General features: G+C 47.2%; 1 protein-coding gene across 1 annotated transcript; it reads right to left on the bottom strand.

The window, feature by feature from the left end:
• Positions 1 to 10,504: 10,504 nt before the first annotated feature.
• On the bottom strand, positions 10,505 to 11,959 carry MC3R (melanocortin 3 receptor). Its single transcript, XM_063402211.1, has one exon. It carries the CDS (start codon positions 11,480 to 11,482, stop codon positions 10,505 to 10,507), a length of 978 nt encoding a protein of 325 aa, XP_063258281.1. The 5' UTR covers positions 11,483 to 11,959.
• Between the last annotated feature and the right edge of the window lie 5,450 nt (positions 11,960 to 17,409).

Raw genomic sequence — 17,409 nt, 5'->3', positions numbered from 1 at the left:
ATTTCTCCAGCTGTGTTTTGTAGTTCCACAAAATAAGGTGAAAATCATAAGGTTGGATGAAGTTGATAGAATATCTAGAGGAGAACCATTTGTTCATCTCTCTAAGTAAATTATAAATTGCCTTGTGCCAGTTTGTTTTCAAATGACCGTTGTAAATATGTGGATCTCGTTTGTTTTCCACATTTTAATTGAAACTACCCGGGTTTAAGACAGGCAGCAGAACTGAGGGTGGTTAAATTCTCATTGAAACAACATGAACAAAACTTTCATATGTGCGAAGGAACAAATGTGACTGCAAGACCCAGATAATTCCAGATTTTCCATGAATTGTCAGCCACTGATTCCAGGAGTGGCTTTGTAAGGAGAATGAAACGTGGCTTGTACATATAGAGGTGTAAATGCATATATATAAAAAAATATAAATATGTATAAATACATCCATACCTCATGATGACTGGAAGTTCTTAACAAGCTGCTGTTTTTTACTGTGAGCTGCCAATTGCAGGATGTGAAAATGCCCATTTTGGCTGCTCAGACCCTGTGAATGTCCAGCCAAAAGTGGCTGTGATTACCCAGCCTCCTGCACACTGCACCAGGCACTGCTGGACTCACAAAGAACACAAAATGATGTCTGAAAACTATTTATGACAGCACTAACATGCTAATTTTTTGGGAACAATTATGACTTTTCAATCAGAAAAGGCTTTTTCCCAGACTTTTCTCCCTTACAGAAATTACTTCTTGCTTTTAACACACACTCACTGATTATGCAGATGGCTTAATGACCTCGTATTCATTGCTGCTTCCATGTGGGAGCTGTATTCTCAGTTAATTCCATCTTTGCCTTTATTTAGAATATCAGATTGCTGCAGGTTCTTTGATGTGGTGATTTTCATCATGCAGGGCTCTTGCTCACCATTTACAGGGCTGTCCTGATGTATTTATCTCTTCAGAAAAATTAATATTAAACCTTGTGTTGCAAGTCCTGCTCATTCCCAGTAAAGCAAGGAAGGGGGCAGCCCAGCATTGATTTAATTTTCCAAAAGCAATATTTGTGCATATGCCTCAGAAGTTATTTGCCTTTTCTGATCAGCAGTTAGACAACAAATTGGTAGTAATTATCACATTAAAAGGAAAGCACTCGTTCAGAATAGCTGAATAATTTTTCATTAAGGAGATCTTCCAAAGCGACAGCATTTAAGAAAACAAACCACAAAACATAGTTCAGCTCTCCCAGGGAATTCTGTCCCCTGAGCTTCTCCTGAAAATGTTCCCTGGGCTAAATATCCTCCCTGCCAACATTTCTGGTTTCATTATTTGACTCTGATAAAGGCGTGGGGTCCCCTACACGTTTTGTGATCTCTCCCCTCCCAGGATGAAATCTCCTGAGCAGCAGGTTCTGGTGGCTGAAGAAGAAATCCTGTTCCTCCAGCAGGGAGGGATGCAGGGGATGCTCCTGTCCATGGTAACACTTCATCCCATGGTGATCTGTGAGAAAACAAAGCCTTTCTCCAGTTTTCCTCACGAAAAGCAAACCTGAGGTGCCCAGTGGGAAACCCAGCACCTCTCCAGGTATTGCTTTGCACGTGGTAATTGAGCTGGGCTTGAATATTTCTGCTACATTCAGCCTGTCAGTAATTCAGCAGCTCTCAGATTCGGGGAAGGAGCTGCACGGAGGGCAAAAGATGATTTGTAAAATCCACCCTGCCTGAGGAATAATGAGTTCCATTTTGAAGGAGAGCATTGATTTTTACTGTGCTTGTGCCATCACACGGAATTGAGATACCTGTTAGGATATTTCTCGTTGTTTGAACAAAAAAGAAAAAATTGATATTTGTTATTGAAATTCGTTATTTGGTCTGGGGTGCTTTAAATGTCTGTATCTTAAGTTTTAAAGGATTATTGGCTTATTTATCATTTAACCCTTGCAAGTACAATAGATGCTTATCTAATACAAATCAACAATACCAAAACAGAGAGACCAAAGCCCCAGGGCAAAATTTTCTGGACTCTTTTGCAGGTTTTTTATTTTGGGTAAAATAATATTAAAGTCTTCTTGCTAGGATAGAAGGGTGGAGGCAAATGTCCCCTTGTCTCATTTCTGTGTTTGCCTCTGCAAGCAGAGCAGGGGAAGTGCAGCTGCTGTAGCTTTTTCTGTCAGCCAGCAAAGGAGGTATTTTAATACAGGAGAAAAACCTTTTTAAGGAGAAGTCACAGTGATGGGTCAGCTCCTGGTAAAGCTGCAAAATAAACAACCAGAGCAGGCAGAAATCAAATCCAAACCAAGACAGAGCAATATGAGATGAGAAAAGAAAGCGATGGGTTGGAACTCAGAGAACATCGTGTTTTTTCTGCTTGGTGCATTGGTTTTTATGAAGAATATTTGGTCACTTATGTGTGCCCTGTCTGATTCTGTGTATGCCTGGTTTCATTTTCATAGGTTTTGTGCCTGATTACTGCCCACTCCGAAAGTCTGGAAAAGAAAAACAACATTCTTTTATCTCTTGATAAAAATGTCCTGTTCTATGATAATTTGCTTGTTTCCAATGTCAATGCCATTTTTCCGGCTTATGATTTAAAACTTAGGGCTTTAAGTAGTTATTATCTTTGTAACAGAATTTCTGACACGTCTGGTTCCTATTTTAAAGAGACTTCTCTTAAGAACAGAGGAATATATGGATTTTGGGCAATAACAATAGGATAGACTTATCAAATTGCGTATCAGGTCATCCACAGTGAGGCTAAATTCCATGAATCAGTGATGGAAACAATGCCTGCACTGTTATTACACCCACAAATCCACTTGTACCTGTTCTCAGCTGGATGTAATTTCAGTTTCACCTTCTCTTGCTTAGTTAAAAACAAAACCCCTCTGGGTTTTGGGTTTTTTTTAATCTAAATGCAGGTAGCAGAAGAGAACAATTGCTCATTAGTGAAAGCTTTTCACCACTGAAATATGCAACTGTCCCTTTTTCTACAAATGCACACAACTCCTCATTTAACATTCTCAGTGCACATTTTTCTGCTGCTTTTCATTTTATTCAAAGGGAGCTTCTTTGATTTCACAAATTATCCTGTGTGGAGTTCTACTGGCTGACTGCATTTACCTGAGTTGATTTTAAATGTTTATTTTGGACTCCCCCAAGTGGATTTGCCAAGAGGAAGTTGCTCGGGCTCCTCCTGGGCACAAATCTGTGTTTTTTGGGAATAGGAATGACACCCCAGCAACTGGAGCCACACAGTTGTAAGTTTATTTATGGAATAAAATAAACAGGTTTGTGCCAAGTGTGCACACGGATTATTGATTTGGATTTTTTATTTTTTAGACTTCTTCCAGCATTAAGCAGGGAAGCACTGCCAAATTGTAATTAGGGAATGGGGGAATTATTTATCTGTTGAGTTTCATTTGAGTAACAACAGAGGGGGGCAGAGGAGAAGGGTGAGAGCTGAGGCTGCCCAAAGCTGGCAGGGGGCACAGAGGGGCAGCCAAGGAGCCAAAGCTGCATCTCCCAGCCCCTTGTGGTGGTGCTGCCTGCTGTTGTTCTGTCTCCAGAACAAACAAACCTGTCTGCTCTTAAACAAACCCAAGAGGAAAACTGATTTTACAGAACTTTAAAAAAAAGGATCTGTTTTAGCAGTGTTTTGGTGTTCACTGATGGGCGTTCTGTCCATTTTTGCTGTTCCCTTCCCCTGGAGCTGAATGTGCAGGTCACAGAGAATGCAGAATTCAGTATTGTCCCTCGATTTGTGCTTTTAAAGAGCCCCTGCTTTCCCTGAGGCAGTTGTCCTTCAGGAGAAATAGATGGCCTGTTACATAAACACCAAGGATAATGCAGGTCACTTCATGGAGACAGTGGTGAAGTGTTTGGTTTAATTTTTGTACATCATGTTGGATATGCAAACGCATTAATTACTTTCTGAAAGATAAATTTACTGCATGCCTCATGTTTGGCCCTGCCTCCTTTCTGATTTGTTTTGCCCAAAGTTTTGGATACCCCAAGCCCACCTCAGTTCCTTTCATGCAGAGAAATTTGAAAATGAATGACGACATTTATTTACTGTCCCTGTACCATTCCAAACCCTGAAATTACGAGTCCTTGATTTGGATTTAGACCTTTCCAAGTACACGCTGTACAATTTTAAGATCACTAAAGGCCAATCTCTTCACAAGTAGCACATAATTGACTGTACATGGAGGCAATAAAAGGCTGCAAGTACAAGGTCTGGTGGTTTGCCCGAGTGAAGAATGAGCTCAGACTCACTGTGAGAAACAAGTGTTTGTGAAGAGGTTCTTAGGTCTGGAAGGCTGAAGACAGGAGAAACGTGGAGGCTTTGTGAAATCAGACAGGAGCAAGGATGAAGTCTCTCCTAATTAGCTGCAGACTCTCATTTCCCACTTCTTGTCTCCTGATTGGCACCAGAGATATTCACCCTCAGACCTGGCCCTCACCCACATCTCAAAATCACCAGGCACACCCAGGGCTGCTCAGACCCTGCCTCCCATCCTGCCTTCTCCTGACTCTCTTTTTGTACCTGGGGTTCTCTCAGAGGCTCACCCTGGTGTGAGGAAAATCTGCATTGCCCTGGCAGAACGAGCTGCTGCTGTGACATTCCTTGCTGAGGCAGGGCTGTGGGGTCAGGGAGTGGTTTGGGTTGGGAGGGACCCTAAATCCCATCCAGTGTCACCCCCTTTTAAACTTTAACCGTCAGACCTGAGCAGAAGGGAACATCTGGGAGCTCTTCACAGAGATATTTATGGACGGGAATTTTTATCAGTCTTTGCAGTGCTCTTTCAAAGCGGTTTCTCTGCTCTGGGAGTGGATTGATGGGGGGCTCTGTGCTACAGCTGGGATTAAAACCTTGGGTTTGTGCCTGTGCTTGGAGCTGTTCTGAGCAGGGAACACCAGGGAGCCCTGTGGGACACAGTAACACCACGGGCAGTGGGATGTGGGGCTGATTTGGGGTTGTTCTCCCAAACTGGGGGAGCCCCTGCCCTGGATCCTGCAGCTGAGGGCTGTCCAAACCCTGTGCCTTCTTTAGCAGGGATAGAATGGAATGGTTTAGGTTGGAAGGAGTCTTAAAGATCATCTCATCCCACCCCTGCCATGGCAGGGACACCTCCCACTGCCCCAGGCTGCTCCAACCCTGTCCAGCCTGGCCTTGGCACTGCCAGGGATCCAGGGGCAGCCACAGCTGCTCTGGGCACCCTGTGCCAGGGCCTGCCCACCCTCCCAGGGAAGAATTCCTGATTCCCAAGATCCCATTTAACCCTCCTCTGTTTCAGTCTGAAGACTTGAATCATCCCATATGAGTGGAAATCAATCCCATACGAGTGGAAAACAATCCCATGTGAGTGGATTTTGCACTTGGATGGGGGCAGCAGTGGAGCAGTGCTGAGCCCTGCTGGGTCTCAGGTGCCCTGGTGTCCCTGGGGCTGTCCCAGGGCTGTGGAGCTGGGACTGGGCTGCAGACAGCAGAGGGATTTGCAGTGTCTCTGCCAATTCCTCTGTGGGTTCCTCCCAAATCACCCCAGTGGTTTTGGGGCAGCCACCAAACAGCAAATCCTGGTTCCTGTTGGAACTCTGGAGGCTGAAAGCTCCAAGCTCTCTGAATTGAAGGTGCCAGCCCTCAAATAAACACCTCCTTTGACCTGAGGCCTCCAAAATTGAGTGACAGCACAGTAGCAGTGGATGTGTAGTTTGGATAGTACTGTGTGATCTCACAGGGTGACAAACGTAGATTTGGGATTTTAGTGTATGGTGATGTATGGGAGCCAAGATGGAGAACTTTGGGTGTGGATTCGTTGTCTTTTTGCACCTTCTTCTTCACCAGTTAGGGTGGTTTTCTGTGAAAAACTCTTTTCCTTTTCACTGGGTTAAAGAGGGTTTTGGGTGACCACAATTGGATTAAAAGCATAAATAATATAGATGTCAACTGTTTAATGGATAATTGACACTTAAATAGCCTTGAGTAGACACCGTTTTAGCTCAGTTCCTCGACCTGTTAGAGAGAGCTCACATCTCGTGAGTTTGTAATACAGAAGGATAATAAATTTCAGAGTCAGACTTCAAAAACAACATCTGAGTTTTATTCACCCTGACCTCGGAGCAGGAAAGAGCCAGGAATTCCAACACCCACCTAGGCCTCAACAGCCAGGAACATCTTATTTCAGTGGGAATGGAATGAGGGTGTTTGTACTGATGGCCAGAATAATGATCTTGTTTGACTGCAGAGTTCTGTGCCTGGACTCCGTTGTTTGCCCATTAATACAAATGCTGTCAATTATAAAATATTTAGACATTTATTGATGGGAAAATTGCCTGCACAGTGGTGAATTTAATGTGAAAGAAACAGATCTGTCTGTAATTTGCAGAATGTGCTGTGTTGACTTAGCAGGATAACTCATGTTCCTGTGAATTCAAATATTTGTCTTAAATATATGAGGATTTCCTAACACATCTTTGAGCAAATGGTAATCCTACAGTGTCTGTGAACTTCTTGATTTTCCTGCAGAAAACCTGACTCAATAAATCCATAATAATGACACCATTAGGTGCAAAAGGTGTAATTTCAGCCTGCCATTTCTCAGAGCAGCTGGGAGATACTGCACACGTTTTGTTCAGCCCAGCGCTCTCCTCAGGGAAGAAACATTTCCTATTATGAGCGGATTATATGTTGGTTTACAAGTGACAGCCCTGAAAGTGGCAGCATTTCCCTGCAGTGAAATCGGGGGCAGATTCCCAGCTGGAAATGTTGCTGTGGTTGGCAGCAGGGGAGGGGGCTCTGCCCTGCCCCTGCCTTCCTTTCCCTTTCCTTCCCCTTCCTTTTCCCTTCTTTTCCTCTTCCTTTCCCTTTCCCTTTCCCTTTCCCTTTCCCTTTCCCTTTCCCTTTCCCTTTCCCTTTCCCTTTCCCTTTCCCTTTCCCTTTCCCTTTCCCTTTCCCTTTCCCTTTCCCTTTCCCTTTCCCTTTCCCTTTCCCTTTCCCTTTCCCTCCCCCTTCTCCTTCCCCTTCCCCTTCCCCTTTTCCCTTCCCCTTTTCCCTTTTCCCTTTTCCCTTTTCCCTTTTCCCTTCCCTTTCCCTTTCCCTTTTCCCTTTTCCCTTTTCCCTTTTCCCTTTTCCCTTTTCTTTTTCCCTTTCCCTTTTCCCTTTTCCCTTTTCCCTTTTCCCTTCCCTTTCCCTTTCCCTTTTCCCTTTTCCCTTTTCCCTTTTCCCTTTTCCCTTTTCTTTTTCCCTTTCCCTTTTCCCTTTTCCTTTTTCCTTTTCCCCTTTTCCCTTTTCCCTTTCCCCTTTTCCCTTTTCCCTTTTCCATTTTCCCTTTTCCCTTTTCCCTTTCCCTTCCCCCTGGCTCTGGAGCTGTCAGTATTCCCTCACTGTCTCCTGCTGTGGGCTCAGCCCCACGGATTCCCTCTCTCCCACCAGGGCCAGGCTCCCTGTGATCCTGCAGCCCTGGATCCGAGCACAGGATTCCAGAGCAGGGCTGGAGCTGGGAATGTGGCCCCGGGGCTGAACAAAGCCACCCCCACCCCCTGGACAACCTGCGGGGAGCCTGGTGTCAGAAGGGGTGGGAGATCGTGGGGGATTTCATGGATTCTGTCATGTTTGCACACAGGACTGAAAATCTGGCTTTCCCCCCTCCTTTTTTAGTGGAGCTCTGTGGGCAGAGTGTTGAATTCCAGGCAGGAACCCCCTGGGACAGAGGGAGGTGTCCCTGCCCGTGGCAGGGGTGGCACTGGCTGAGGAAGGTCCCTCCCAACCCAAACCATCCATCCCTCTCTGAATTTAGAGGCTTTTGCCCGTTGTTGGACTCTATTTCTAGTTCTGTGAGCCCCAGACTGGTTTGATGTGATGTGATTCACTGACAGAAGCAAACGTGATTCTGAGGGATCTCTCCAGATTTTATTCAGCAGAAAATGTTTTGCTTAAAGGCAAAGCACTGTATGAATCAGTCCTGTTGAAATTGCTTTTAAAAGGGATAAAAGTAGGACAGCAGAGAAACAAGTGGGACATCAGGTGCAACAAGAGCCAAACACAATAACCTGAGGCAGAAAATCGTGGCACACCATGCTCCAGAGTGCAGAGACACAGAACACTGGAAAAAAGCAGATTTTACACCAGGCAGGCACAGCTTTGCACAGCAGCAGAGTTCTGTGCTCCTGTGCTGACTCCATCTCCACACCAGCTCTGCAGGGTGTGACAGGCTGGGCAAACAGAGCACGGCTGGGGCTGCTGGGCTGGGGCTGGGGCACACAGAGAAGGCTGAAAGCGTTTGGGAAATCGGTGGGATTGTCTTTGGTCTCTTCTTGAAACAGGGAGAATTTTCATTTGTGCCTGTTCTGCTCCACAGCGACCTTGGCTTTGCTTTTTTTTTTTTTTTTTTTTTTTTTTTTTTTTTTTTTTTTTTTTTTTTTTTTGTAACTTTAGCCTTTCTACAATGGAGGATTAGGGAAGAGTTGGGACAGAGGGAGTGTTGGAAAGAGGGAAATCTGGAGGATGTGATTCTGGGGGGGAGTGAGGACTCAATTAGGGATTTTTGGGAGTGATGAGAGGGCAGGGAATGTGAGGTTGGTTTGTGGTGGGGCAGAGTGGGCTGGAGCACAGGGAGAGGTGGTTCTTACCCCCAGGAAAAAGACACAGCCCATAGGATTGGGAAATGGGGCTGTTCCCTGTGGGGTGGGGAGGATCAAACACGGGCTGGGTGTGCAGAGTGTGAAATGTGGAAACTCCCCAGAGGCAGCAGGGCTGGGAGTGGGGACACTGGCACTGAAACACCAGCGTGGGGCAGAGCTGGGCACAGGAGCTGGGGAAGCTCTGGGTGCATGAACATTTCTCACCTGGCACATGGGAGGGCCAGAAAAAACAACAATAATACCAACCCAGCAACTCCACCCAAAATAAAAGTGTGTGGGGAATAAAGGAGAGAGTTTAAAATCAAATGAGGTCTTTGAAAGCATCTGATGGTTTGGGGATCCTGCCCCCCCGAAAGCAAGGTAGCAGAAAGGTGCTCCAGAGCCTTTGGGGTGGCTCAGAGTGTCCCAGCTGGCACTGGAGGTGCCCCTGCCCCTGCCCGTGCCCGTGTCCTGCACACGCTGCAGCAGCCCCTGCTCAGGAGCTGTTTGGAGGCCGCCTGCAGGGCTGTTCCTGCAGAGAGCAGAGGCACAGACTGCACTGCTGCAGCTGCAGGGGCTGGCTTGGCACACCTGGCACACACGGGGATGGGACAGGGTGGCACACACAGGGATGGGACAGGGTGGCACACACGGGGCTGGGACAGGGTGGCACACACGGGGATGGGACAGGGTGGCACACACAGGGATGGGACAGGGTGGCACACACAGGATTGGGACAGGGTGGCACACACAGGGATGGGACAGGGTGGCACACATGGGGCTGGGACAGGGTGGCACACACGGGGTTGGGACAGGGTGGCACACAGGTCTGGGACAGGGTGGCACACACAGGGCTGGGACAGGGTGGCACCCAGCCCTGTGCCCTCCTGGAGCCAGCCCCTGCGGGCAGGGCAGGGCTGGAGGGAGGACACACTGCCCCAGCACATTTATTTCTCGATGGATAAACTCCTCTCTGCCACACACATCTGATTTCCTCCAGCTGCTGAATTTACAAGTGGATATTTCTAAGGACTGCCTGCAGCTTTTACACAAAGCTGAAGTCAAAGTGTTTTGCATTTTAGCTCTCTCTGACATTCAGATCCATGGATCTCACTAGTGAGGATTTATCAAAAGGAGACTTCTATGAGTTTTTACAAATATAGCAATTACTACATTGATCAGGGCATTCCAGCTTTAAAAAATAATTATAAATTCAAGGACATAATACTCTTATATCACAATGAATAATGTAAGAGCCTTCACATGAGTCAGTCCTCTCAGGCAGCTGTTGAAGCCACACTAACACTGATTCTGTAGTGATAAGTGATTTCAGTGCAAGAGAAATATTTGCTTTCACCCTGGGAAAATTGTACTCAGGCTGTTTTATGGAAAGCAGCAGAAATGTCAATCTATTCTTTCATTAAAAGGTGGAGGCATGGGTGTAGAACAATGCTGTTACCTGTTTGGAAAACAGCTTTCCACAGAGGTTACTAATGAAATCTTTTAGAAAACACCGACTTGTTGGCAGTGGCACAGAGACAAAGCAACAGGCACAAACGAATGCTAGAGGGAAAATTATCTCAGTCTCTAGAAGGCGGCATTCCCTGTCAGGATTCATTTTTCCCAGTAAGTTTCTGAAGCTGCTTTGTAAGCCACTCTGGATTTCCTTCCATTACAACCATTTAAAAAATTTCAAATAATTCAGTTGAAGCTGGTTTTCACTCTAAAAAGTAGGAAACAAGGCATCACGTAGGAGGCTTTTTGTCCTTCCTGCACCCTTCCTTCAGGCACTGCGTTTAAAGTGAGCTGCTCTGCATCTCAACATATACATAAATATATTTATATTTATTTATATTTACACCCCTATGGGGCGTTTTTTTCCACCCAAAGCCAGGTGTCTACAGCATGCACTGTCCCACACTCATGTCATAGCAGCAACACACGATTTCTTTGAAGGTCTTCCTCATCTCCAGGCTCCTGAAGGCGTAGATGAGCGGGTCGATGACCGAGTTGCACATGATCAGCACCAGGTAGGTGTTGAAGTGCGCGGTGTAGCAGACGCAGTAGGGGTTCATGGGGCAGGAGATGATGAGGATGAGGTGGAGGAAGAAAGGCGCCCAGCAGACGATGAAGACGCCCAGGAGGATGGTGATGGTGACGGCCCCCTTCATGCAGGTGCGCTGGGGGGGCACGCCCTCGACGGGCAGCGCCGCGATGCGTTTGACGTGCAGGCGGGCGAAGAGGAACATGTGCACGTACAGCGAGGCCATCAGCAGCAGCATGGTGAAGAACATGGCGATGAGGCACACGATGACGGTCTTGCTCTCCGAGTAGGCGATGAAGATGATGCCACAGATGATGCAAGCCACCCAGATGAGCACAATGAGGGTCAGGGCTTTCTTCACCGTCATGATGCTGTGGTAACGGAGGGCATAGAAAATAGTGATGTACCTGTCGATGGCTATGACCAAGAGGTTGCAGATGGAGGCTACCAGGGAGATGCAGATCATGGAGTCGAAAACGTTGTCCATGTGCTGGATGAAGTGGTCGTCGATGACCAGGTAGCCACTGCTGAGGATGGCGATCATGACGGTCTCCAGGGCGTTGGACATGCTCACCAGCATATCTGCCACGGCCAGGCTGCAGAGGAAGAAGTACATGGGCGAGTGCAGGTTCCCGTTCTTCAGCACTGCCAGGATGACCAGGATGTTCTCCAGCAGGCTGATGATCCCCAGGCTGAGGAAGACCTCGGCTTTGATGAAGACCTGCTCGCAGAATCCCTCGGCGCTCCTGTTGCTGGGGACGGAGTCGTTGAAGAGCTCGGTGGCGTTGAGCAGCACGGGCTGGAATGAGAGTGCAAAGCGTGTGGTGTTCATTGTCAGCAGAGGAGCTGAGTTCACCAGGGACTGTGGACCTGAGAGAGCACAGCTTAAAAAGAGGAAAAAATAAAAAAATAAGGAAAACGAGGAAAACAAGTCCTTCCAAGCTGATGCTGTGCATATGGGGTGGAACCAAGCAGGACTTTGGTCAGTTTTACAAGTGCAAGCATCAACCAATCTGCATTTACAGTGGATTTTATGCCAGGCTGATGTTTCCTTCAGAAGAAAAGCAGCTCCGAAGGCTGCGGGCAGCAGTTTTCTGTGCAGGGAGGGATCGGCAGCAGGACATGGCCAGCTCAGCCCTGCCGGTGCGAGCACGGAGCTCTCCCGGCTGCCGGGGCACACTCGGTGCCAGCACGCTGCAGCTCAGCCAAGCATCTGTTGCTATTCCAGTGGGAAGGAGGGAGACGAGAACGAAGGGATTTATACATGCAAGAAAGAAAAACCAACTCCTACTCCATGCTGCGAGCAGGGCATTGGCCACTGCAGAGCGGCACCTGTGTGAGTGACAGCCCGAGCACCTGGAGCGCGTCCCGGCGCATCCCAAACTGTCTGGCGCCCTCTGCAGATGCCGAGCAGGCTGGGTTTGGTGTAAAATTCCTCCGGAAAACGGGATTTTTCTCCCGGTGAAACTTTCTGCCTGCTCCGGGCAGCCCGGTCCTGCCCGTGGGAGGGTTTGGGGCGGGCGGGATGCTCGCACACCCCCCGCGCACCCTGGAGTAGCCACTAGGACTGGTTTTAACTGGGATTGCAGCCATTTAAACCTCCGCAGGACTGAGGAGATTTTCACTTATCACAGATAAGCAGACAATCATAAGGCAGATTTTCCTTGTGCTTCATTCCTTCTGTATTTCTGCGGTGCAATTTTCTTGGTTTGATTTTTTTAAAAGCACTTGCTGATGTCTAAACTCTTCCCACCTCGTGTTTTTGCAGAAATACTTTGGAATCAAGTGCTGTGTCCTTTGTATTAATGTTTGGGGCTTCTCTTGCAGGTTTGTTAGCTTAAAAAATTCACAAATCTCTCCCAGTTTCATTCTGAGCAGAATTCTTGTCTTGCACCCACAGTTCAGTACCAAGAGGCAACACTTCTCCAATTTAACCTCCAGGGGACAGTTTTACAAGGACAGATTTCAGTGCAGTAGTTTTAAGTGAATAAATAGCTGGAGATTTGCCCACCAAATTGCACAGGTAATGTTTTAAAGATCTCAGTCTCTCCCTAAATTTGCCGTGATTAATAAGAGCAGATACCTTAAACTGTCCCTCCCGTGCCTGTAATCCCATGGGGACAGACATTCCCTGCACCCTGTGGCAGCTCTGGATGCCAGCCTGGAGCAGCAGCCTCTGCTCTGTGCAGGAGCCCCAGGGCTCCTGACAGCCTTTGGGGGCCCGTGGAGGGGACCCAGGTGGGGATTTCTGGGCTGTTAACGCCCTTGGAAATGTTGTTTTTCCAGGTGAACAGGAGCCCATCCTGCAGGGCTCCCTGCCAGCTCTGCCCTCTCTTTTGGAGTGGCAGTGGAGCTGTGTCCCCCAGGGTGAGGACAGGACCCAAAGGCGCAGCTCACCCTGGGGAGCAGCACCCTGGGCTGGGCTCTGCGTTTCTGCTGCTGGAGGGGCAATTCTGTTTGGGGCACCCAAAATTGGGGCTGTCCCCAGGAGAGCTGGGCCCTGCAGGTGCCAGTCCTGCCGTGGGCACTCTCAGCAGTGCCAGGGTCATTCCTGGAATGCTGCCTCTGGAATGCTCCATCCCTCGTGCCACACTGCTTCCAAATCCTCTGCACCTTTCCCCAGCTCTCAGCTGGGACAGGAGCTCATTAATGTCCTGCACCGTGAGTTTCTGAACTCGTGTGGCAGCAGGACAGGCTGCCATTAGCACCGAGGTGCAATCTGGAGTGGAAATTGGATGTTGTACACCCAAGTGGATTAATGGCACCATCAGCTTTGCCATTAAGGGCTAAAAATAGGGGACTACAGCCTCCTGTGTGAGAGCAAACTCACCCCGGCTCTGAGGCTGTGCCGAGAGGGGAGGAAGCTGTGTCTGCACAGAAGACAGCAACATGGGAGCCCTTGTTTTCCAAAGGATTTCTCTGCTCAGCACTGGAAAACCTCCATGATCTGAAATGTCACAAAATATTTTGTATTCTCCTTGTTTTCCAAAGGATTTCTCTGCTCAGCACTGGAAAACCTCCGTGATCTGAAATGTCACAAAATATTTTGTATTCTCCTTGTTTTCCAAAGGATTTCTCTGCTCAGCACTGGAAAATAGAGAGAGAAGATGAGAGTCCCTGAGCACTCAGCTGGATTTGTCAGAGTTTTGCACTGCCAGATTTTCCTTCAGCTGCAGCCTCTGCTCCAGCCCTGCTCTCTCATCTCTGCTCACGCCAGGGCTGCCCTTCACTGTCTGAGGCTTCCAAACTTGAAATTATTATCTAGCCCAAGAATCCCTAATGAAAGTTTTGTGTGCTTCAATCACAGCAGATGGATCCTTTAAAGAATCTTGAGCAGCCCTTAAAAAAAAATGTCAGGACAACCCGTCCTGAGCCCACAAAGATGCAGTGGGTTAAATGTGGAAAATAGATTTATTGTGATGTCTCTTACATTACTTTCATTCATAGTCTTTCCTAAAATAACTCTTTTTCTAAGAAAAATAAGCTGTAAATAAGAGGATGTCAGCACAGTTAATGAAATATTGGCTGTGATGAAGACAGAGCAAAGCTTTGGCTGCTTTAGCTACCACCAGAAATGAAAAATTTTCCCAAGTAAAAACCTTTGCCATGTTTTACAAACCAGTTAAAGCAAGGCTGATTTATTTTTTTTTAATGCTGTTATTGCTCAGTTATTTCTTCACTGGTGAAGCTATTCAATCTTCAGAGAAAGGTAAAGAGAAAATAACATTTACTGCTAAATGTGGATCATGGAGTTTTCCAAGAGAATTCCCCTGTGATGTATCAGAAATCTTGTTTAACTCTCGACATGAGATCAGGCTGATAACGGCTGATAAATGTGCATCACTTTCCTTTATTTTCACTCTTTTTCAACAGTAGTTTCTGCCAGACAAAAGTGGCAATTGTAAAGGAAATTATGGGATAATGAGCAGATGGTTTCTCCCAAGCAGCAGGGAATTATTGTTGTCCTGAAGTTTCAAGCAGCCGAACCAGTGAGTGAAAAAACTCTTGAAGATTTTATCTCCGTGTTATTCTTTACAGAAAAAACACTTAAAAGTTGGAATCTTTTCTCTTAGCAAAGGAGGCTATGCTGGGTTTGAATTCTGTGCCCATTTCTGGAGCGTGCACTCGAGCTTTGGGAATATTTGCAAACAGGGGCTGGAATTCATCACCTGGAGGTTGCTCAGAGCCCTGCTGACCTGCAGAGCTGTTCAGAGCCCTGCCCCAGCAGAGTTGGAGTTTTTGGAAAGGGAATAATTCACAAAATACTTGACAAAATGGATGAAACTTCAGCTCTTATTCAGCACTTGTAGGACATGAGCTGCTCGATTACTGACTTAACTTAAATAAACCTCTTTACCAATTTTCACTGAAACATGGAGAGATCACTCGTTAGAATAAAGAGCAGAAACTCTTCGGGACATTTTCTGTGATTACATAAAATGATTATAAAATACATAAAATTATATAGAATTATTTCTAACTTGTGATTATAAAACTCAAAACTGCCTGGAATTAGGAGCCTCACAAGAACCTGGCATGTGAGGAAACCAAAGACGCAGGGGATAAAGTTCTGTCTACTGAAATGCTGTAATTTTCTTCAGTGTCTTGAGGTAACAGCTTTCCAAGAGCAATTTTTGTTCTGTCAGAGTCACAGGCTCCAGGATCTCTTGCAATATCAGGTATTAGATGTAATAATGGAAAGATTTCTGTGATCTTCTTCCAAGAAGTTTCGTTCCTACAGCTCCCAGCCGTGCCCATAGCTAATAATGTTATTTTCCAGTCTGAGGCAAGGATGGATCTGACATCAGCTGAGGTCGGGGAAGTTAAATTTGTCTGCAGCACTTTGCTGGCAGGGGTTTCAGAGTGGCAGAGTAAATCCTCACCTTTCCCAACAAACTGAATCCCTGCTGAAGCCAAGCACAGGAGTCTGCATCCTTCGGGATATTATCCACTGAATTTCCTTTCAGCCCTGGCTGGAGCACCATCACTGCACGGGGGAGGCAGCCTGCCAAACTGGGACCAGTGAGGAGAGGGAGCACAAAATCCTGATTGCAGTGAGAGGAGTTCTATAATTTCAGCCCGTTAAAAGGTTAATTTAAACAGACTCAACTTTGGGACATTTTGGGCAATTTCCCTTCTCATCCCTGGGTAAAAGGAGACAAAGCAGACCTGATTGCAAAACCCTCAGCAGCACCTGCAGGTGCTTTTCATGTTAAAGGGATTTTAAGTGCTTTAGACTAATAATGCTCAGTGTCAGCTTTGTTCTCTCATTCACGGAGTGAGCGACAAGCAGACGTGATTGAGCCAGCTGCGTTCTGCTCTTCAGCCTCATCAGCCCCCGATATCCCGGGAATATCTTCTTCATCTCCCTGGGAGCTCCATCAGTCTCATTTCCCGGTGGTGCTGGGGCTGAGGGAGGGGTGAGGTTGGGATTTTCAAACCTGGCTGCTGCTGCCTGACCCCATCCCTGGGGCAGAGAGAACTGCAGGAGTTTGGAGGCTGCCAAGGATTAAAGGTGATTTCACTGAGCTGTGGATGGATGGAGGGATGGATGGATGGAGGGATGGAAGGATGGATGGATGGATGGATGGATGGATGATGGAGGGATGGATGGAGGGATGGATGGATGGATGGATGATGGATGGATGGATGGATGGATGGATGGATGGAGGGATGGATGGATGGATGGATGGAGGGAGGGATGGATGGAGGGATGGAGGGATGGACGGATGGATGGATGGATGGAGGGATGGATGATGGATGGATGGATGGATGGATGGATGGATGGATGGATGGATGGATGATGGAGGGATGGATGGATGGATGGATGGATGGATGGATGGATGATGGATGGATGGATGGATGGATGGATGGATGGAGGGATGGATGGATGGATGGATGGAGGGAGGGATGGATGGAGGGATGGAGGGATGGACGGATGGATGGATGGATGGAGGGATGGATGATGGATGGATGGATGGATGGATGGATGGATGGATGGATGGATGGATGATGGATGGATGGATGGAGGGATGGATGGATGGATGGATGGATGGATGGATGGATGGATGGATGGATGATGGATGGATGGATGGAGGGATGGATGGATGGATGGATGGATGGATGGATGGATGATGGATGGATGGATGGATGGATGATGGATGGATGGATGGATGGATGGATGGATGGATGATGGATGGATGGATGGAGGGATGGATGGATGGATGGATGGATGGATGATGGATGGATGGATGGAGGGATGGATGATGGATGGATGGATGGATGGATGGAGGGATGGATGGATGGATACATGGATGGATAGATGGATGGATGGAGGGATGGATGGATGGATGGATGGAGGGATGGATGGATGGATGGATCCATGGATGGATGGATGGATGAATGGATGGATGGATGGATGGATGGAGGGATGGATGGATGGATACATGGATGGATGGATGGATGGATGGATGGATGGATGGATGGATGGATGGAGGGATGGATGATGGATGGATGGATGGATGGATGGATGGATGGATGGATGGATGGATGGAGGGATGGATGGATGGATGGATGGATGGATGGATGGATGGATGGATGGATGGATATTGGGACAAATTGTTCTGCTAATGCTCAAAGCTCCTCAGTGTTTCTTGCAGTCCAGTGTTGCTGCTTTCCAGACAAGGACAGAAAAAAGCCCCACAGCCAGACCCAGTCCTTGAATTTTATTTACCTGTTATTCCTATCTTCTGCCTTTCT

This window comes from Prinia subflava, chromosome 8, assembly GCF_021018805.1.
Source record: "Prinia subflava isolate CZ2003 ecotype Zambia chromosome 8, Cam_Psub_1.2, whole genome shotgun sequence".
NCBI lineage: Eukaryota > Metazoa > Chordata > Aves > Passeriformes > Cisticolidae > Prinia > Prinia subflava.
Note: the sequence above shows the minus strand (reverse complement) of the source record. Positions and strands in the feature narration are given on the sequence as shown.

Bases quoted from the DNA above. Each gene is read 5' to 3' on its own strand.
- MC3R (XM_063402211.1), bottom strand. From the start codon at position 11,482: ATGAACACCACACGCTTTGCACTCTCATTCCAGCCCGTGCTGCTCAAC.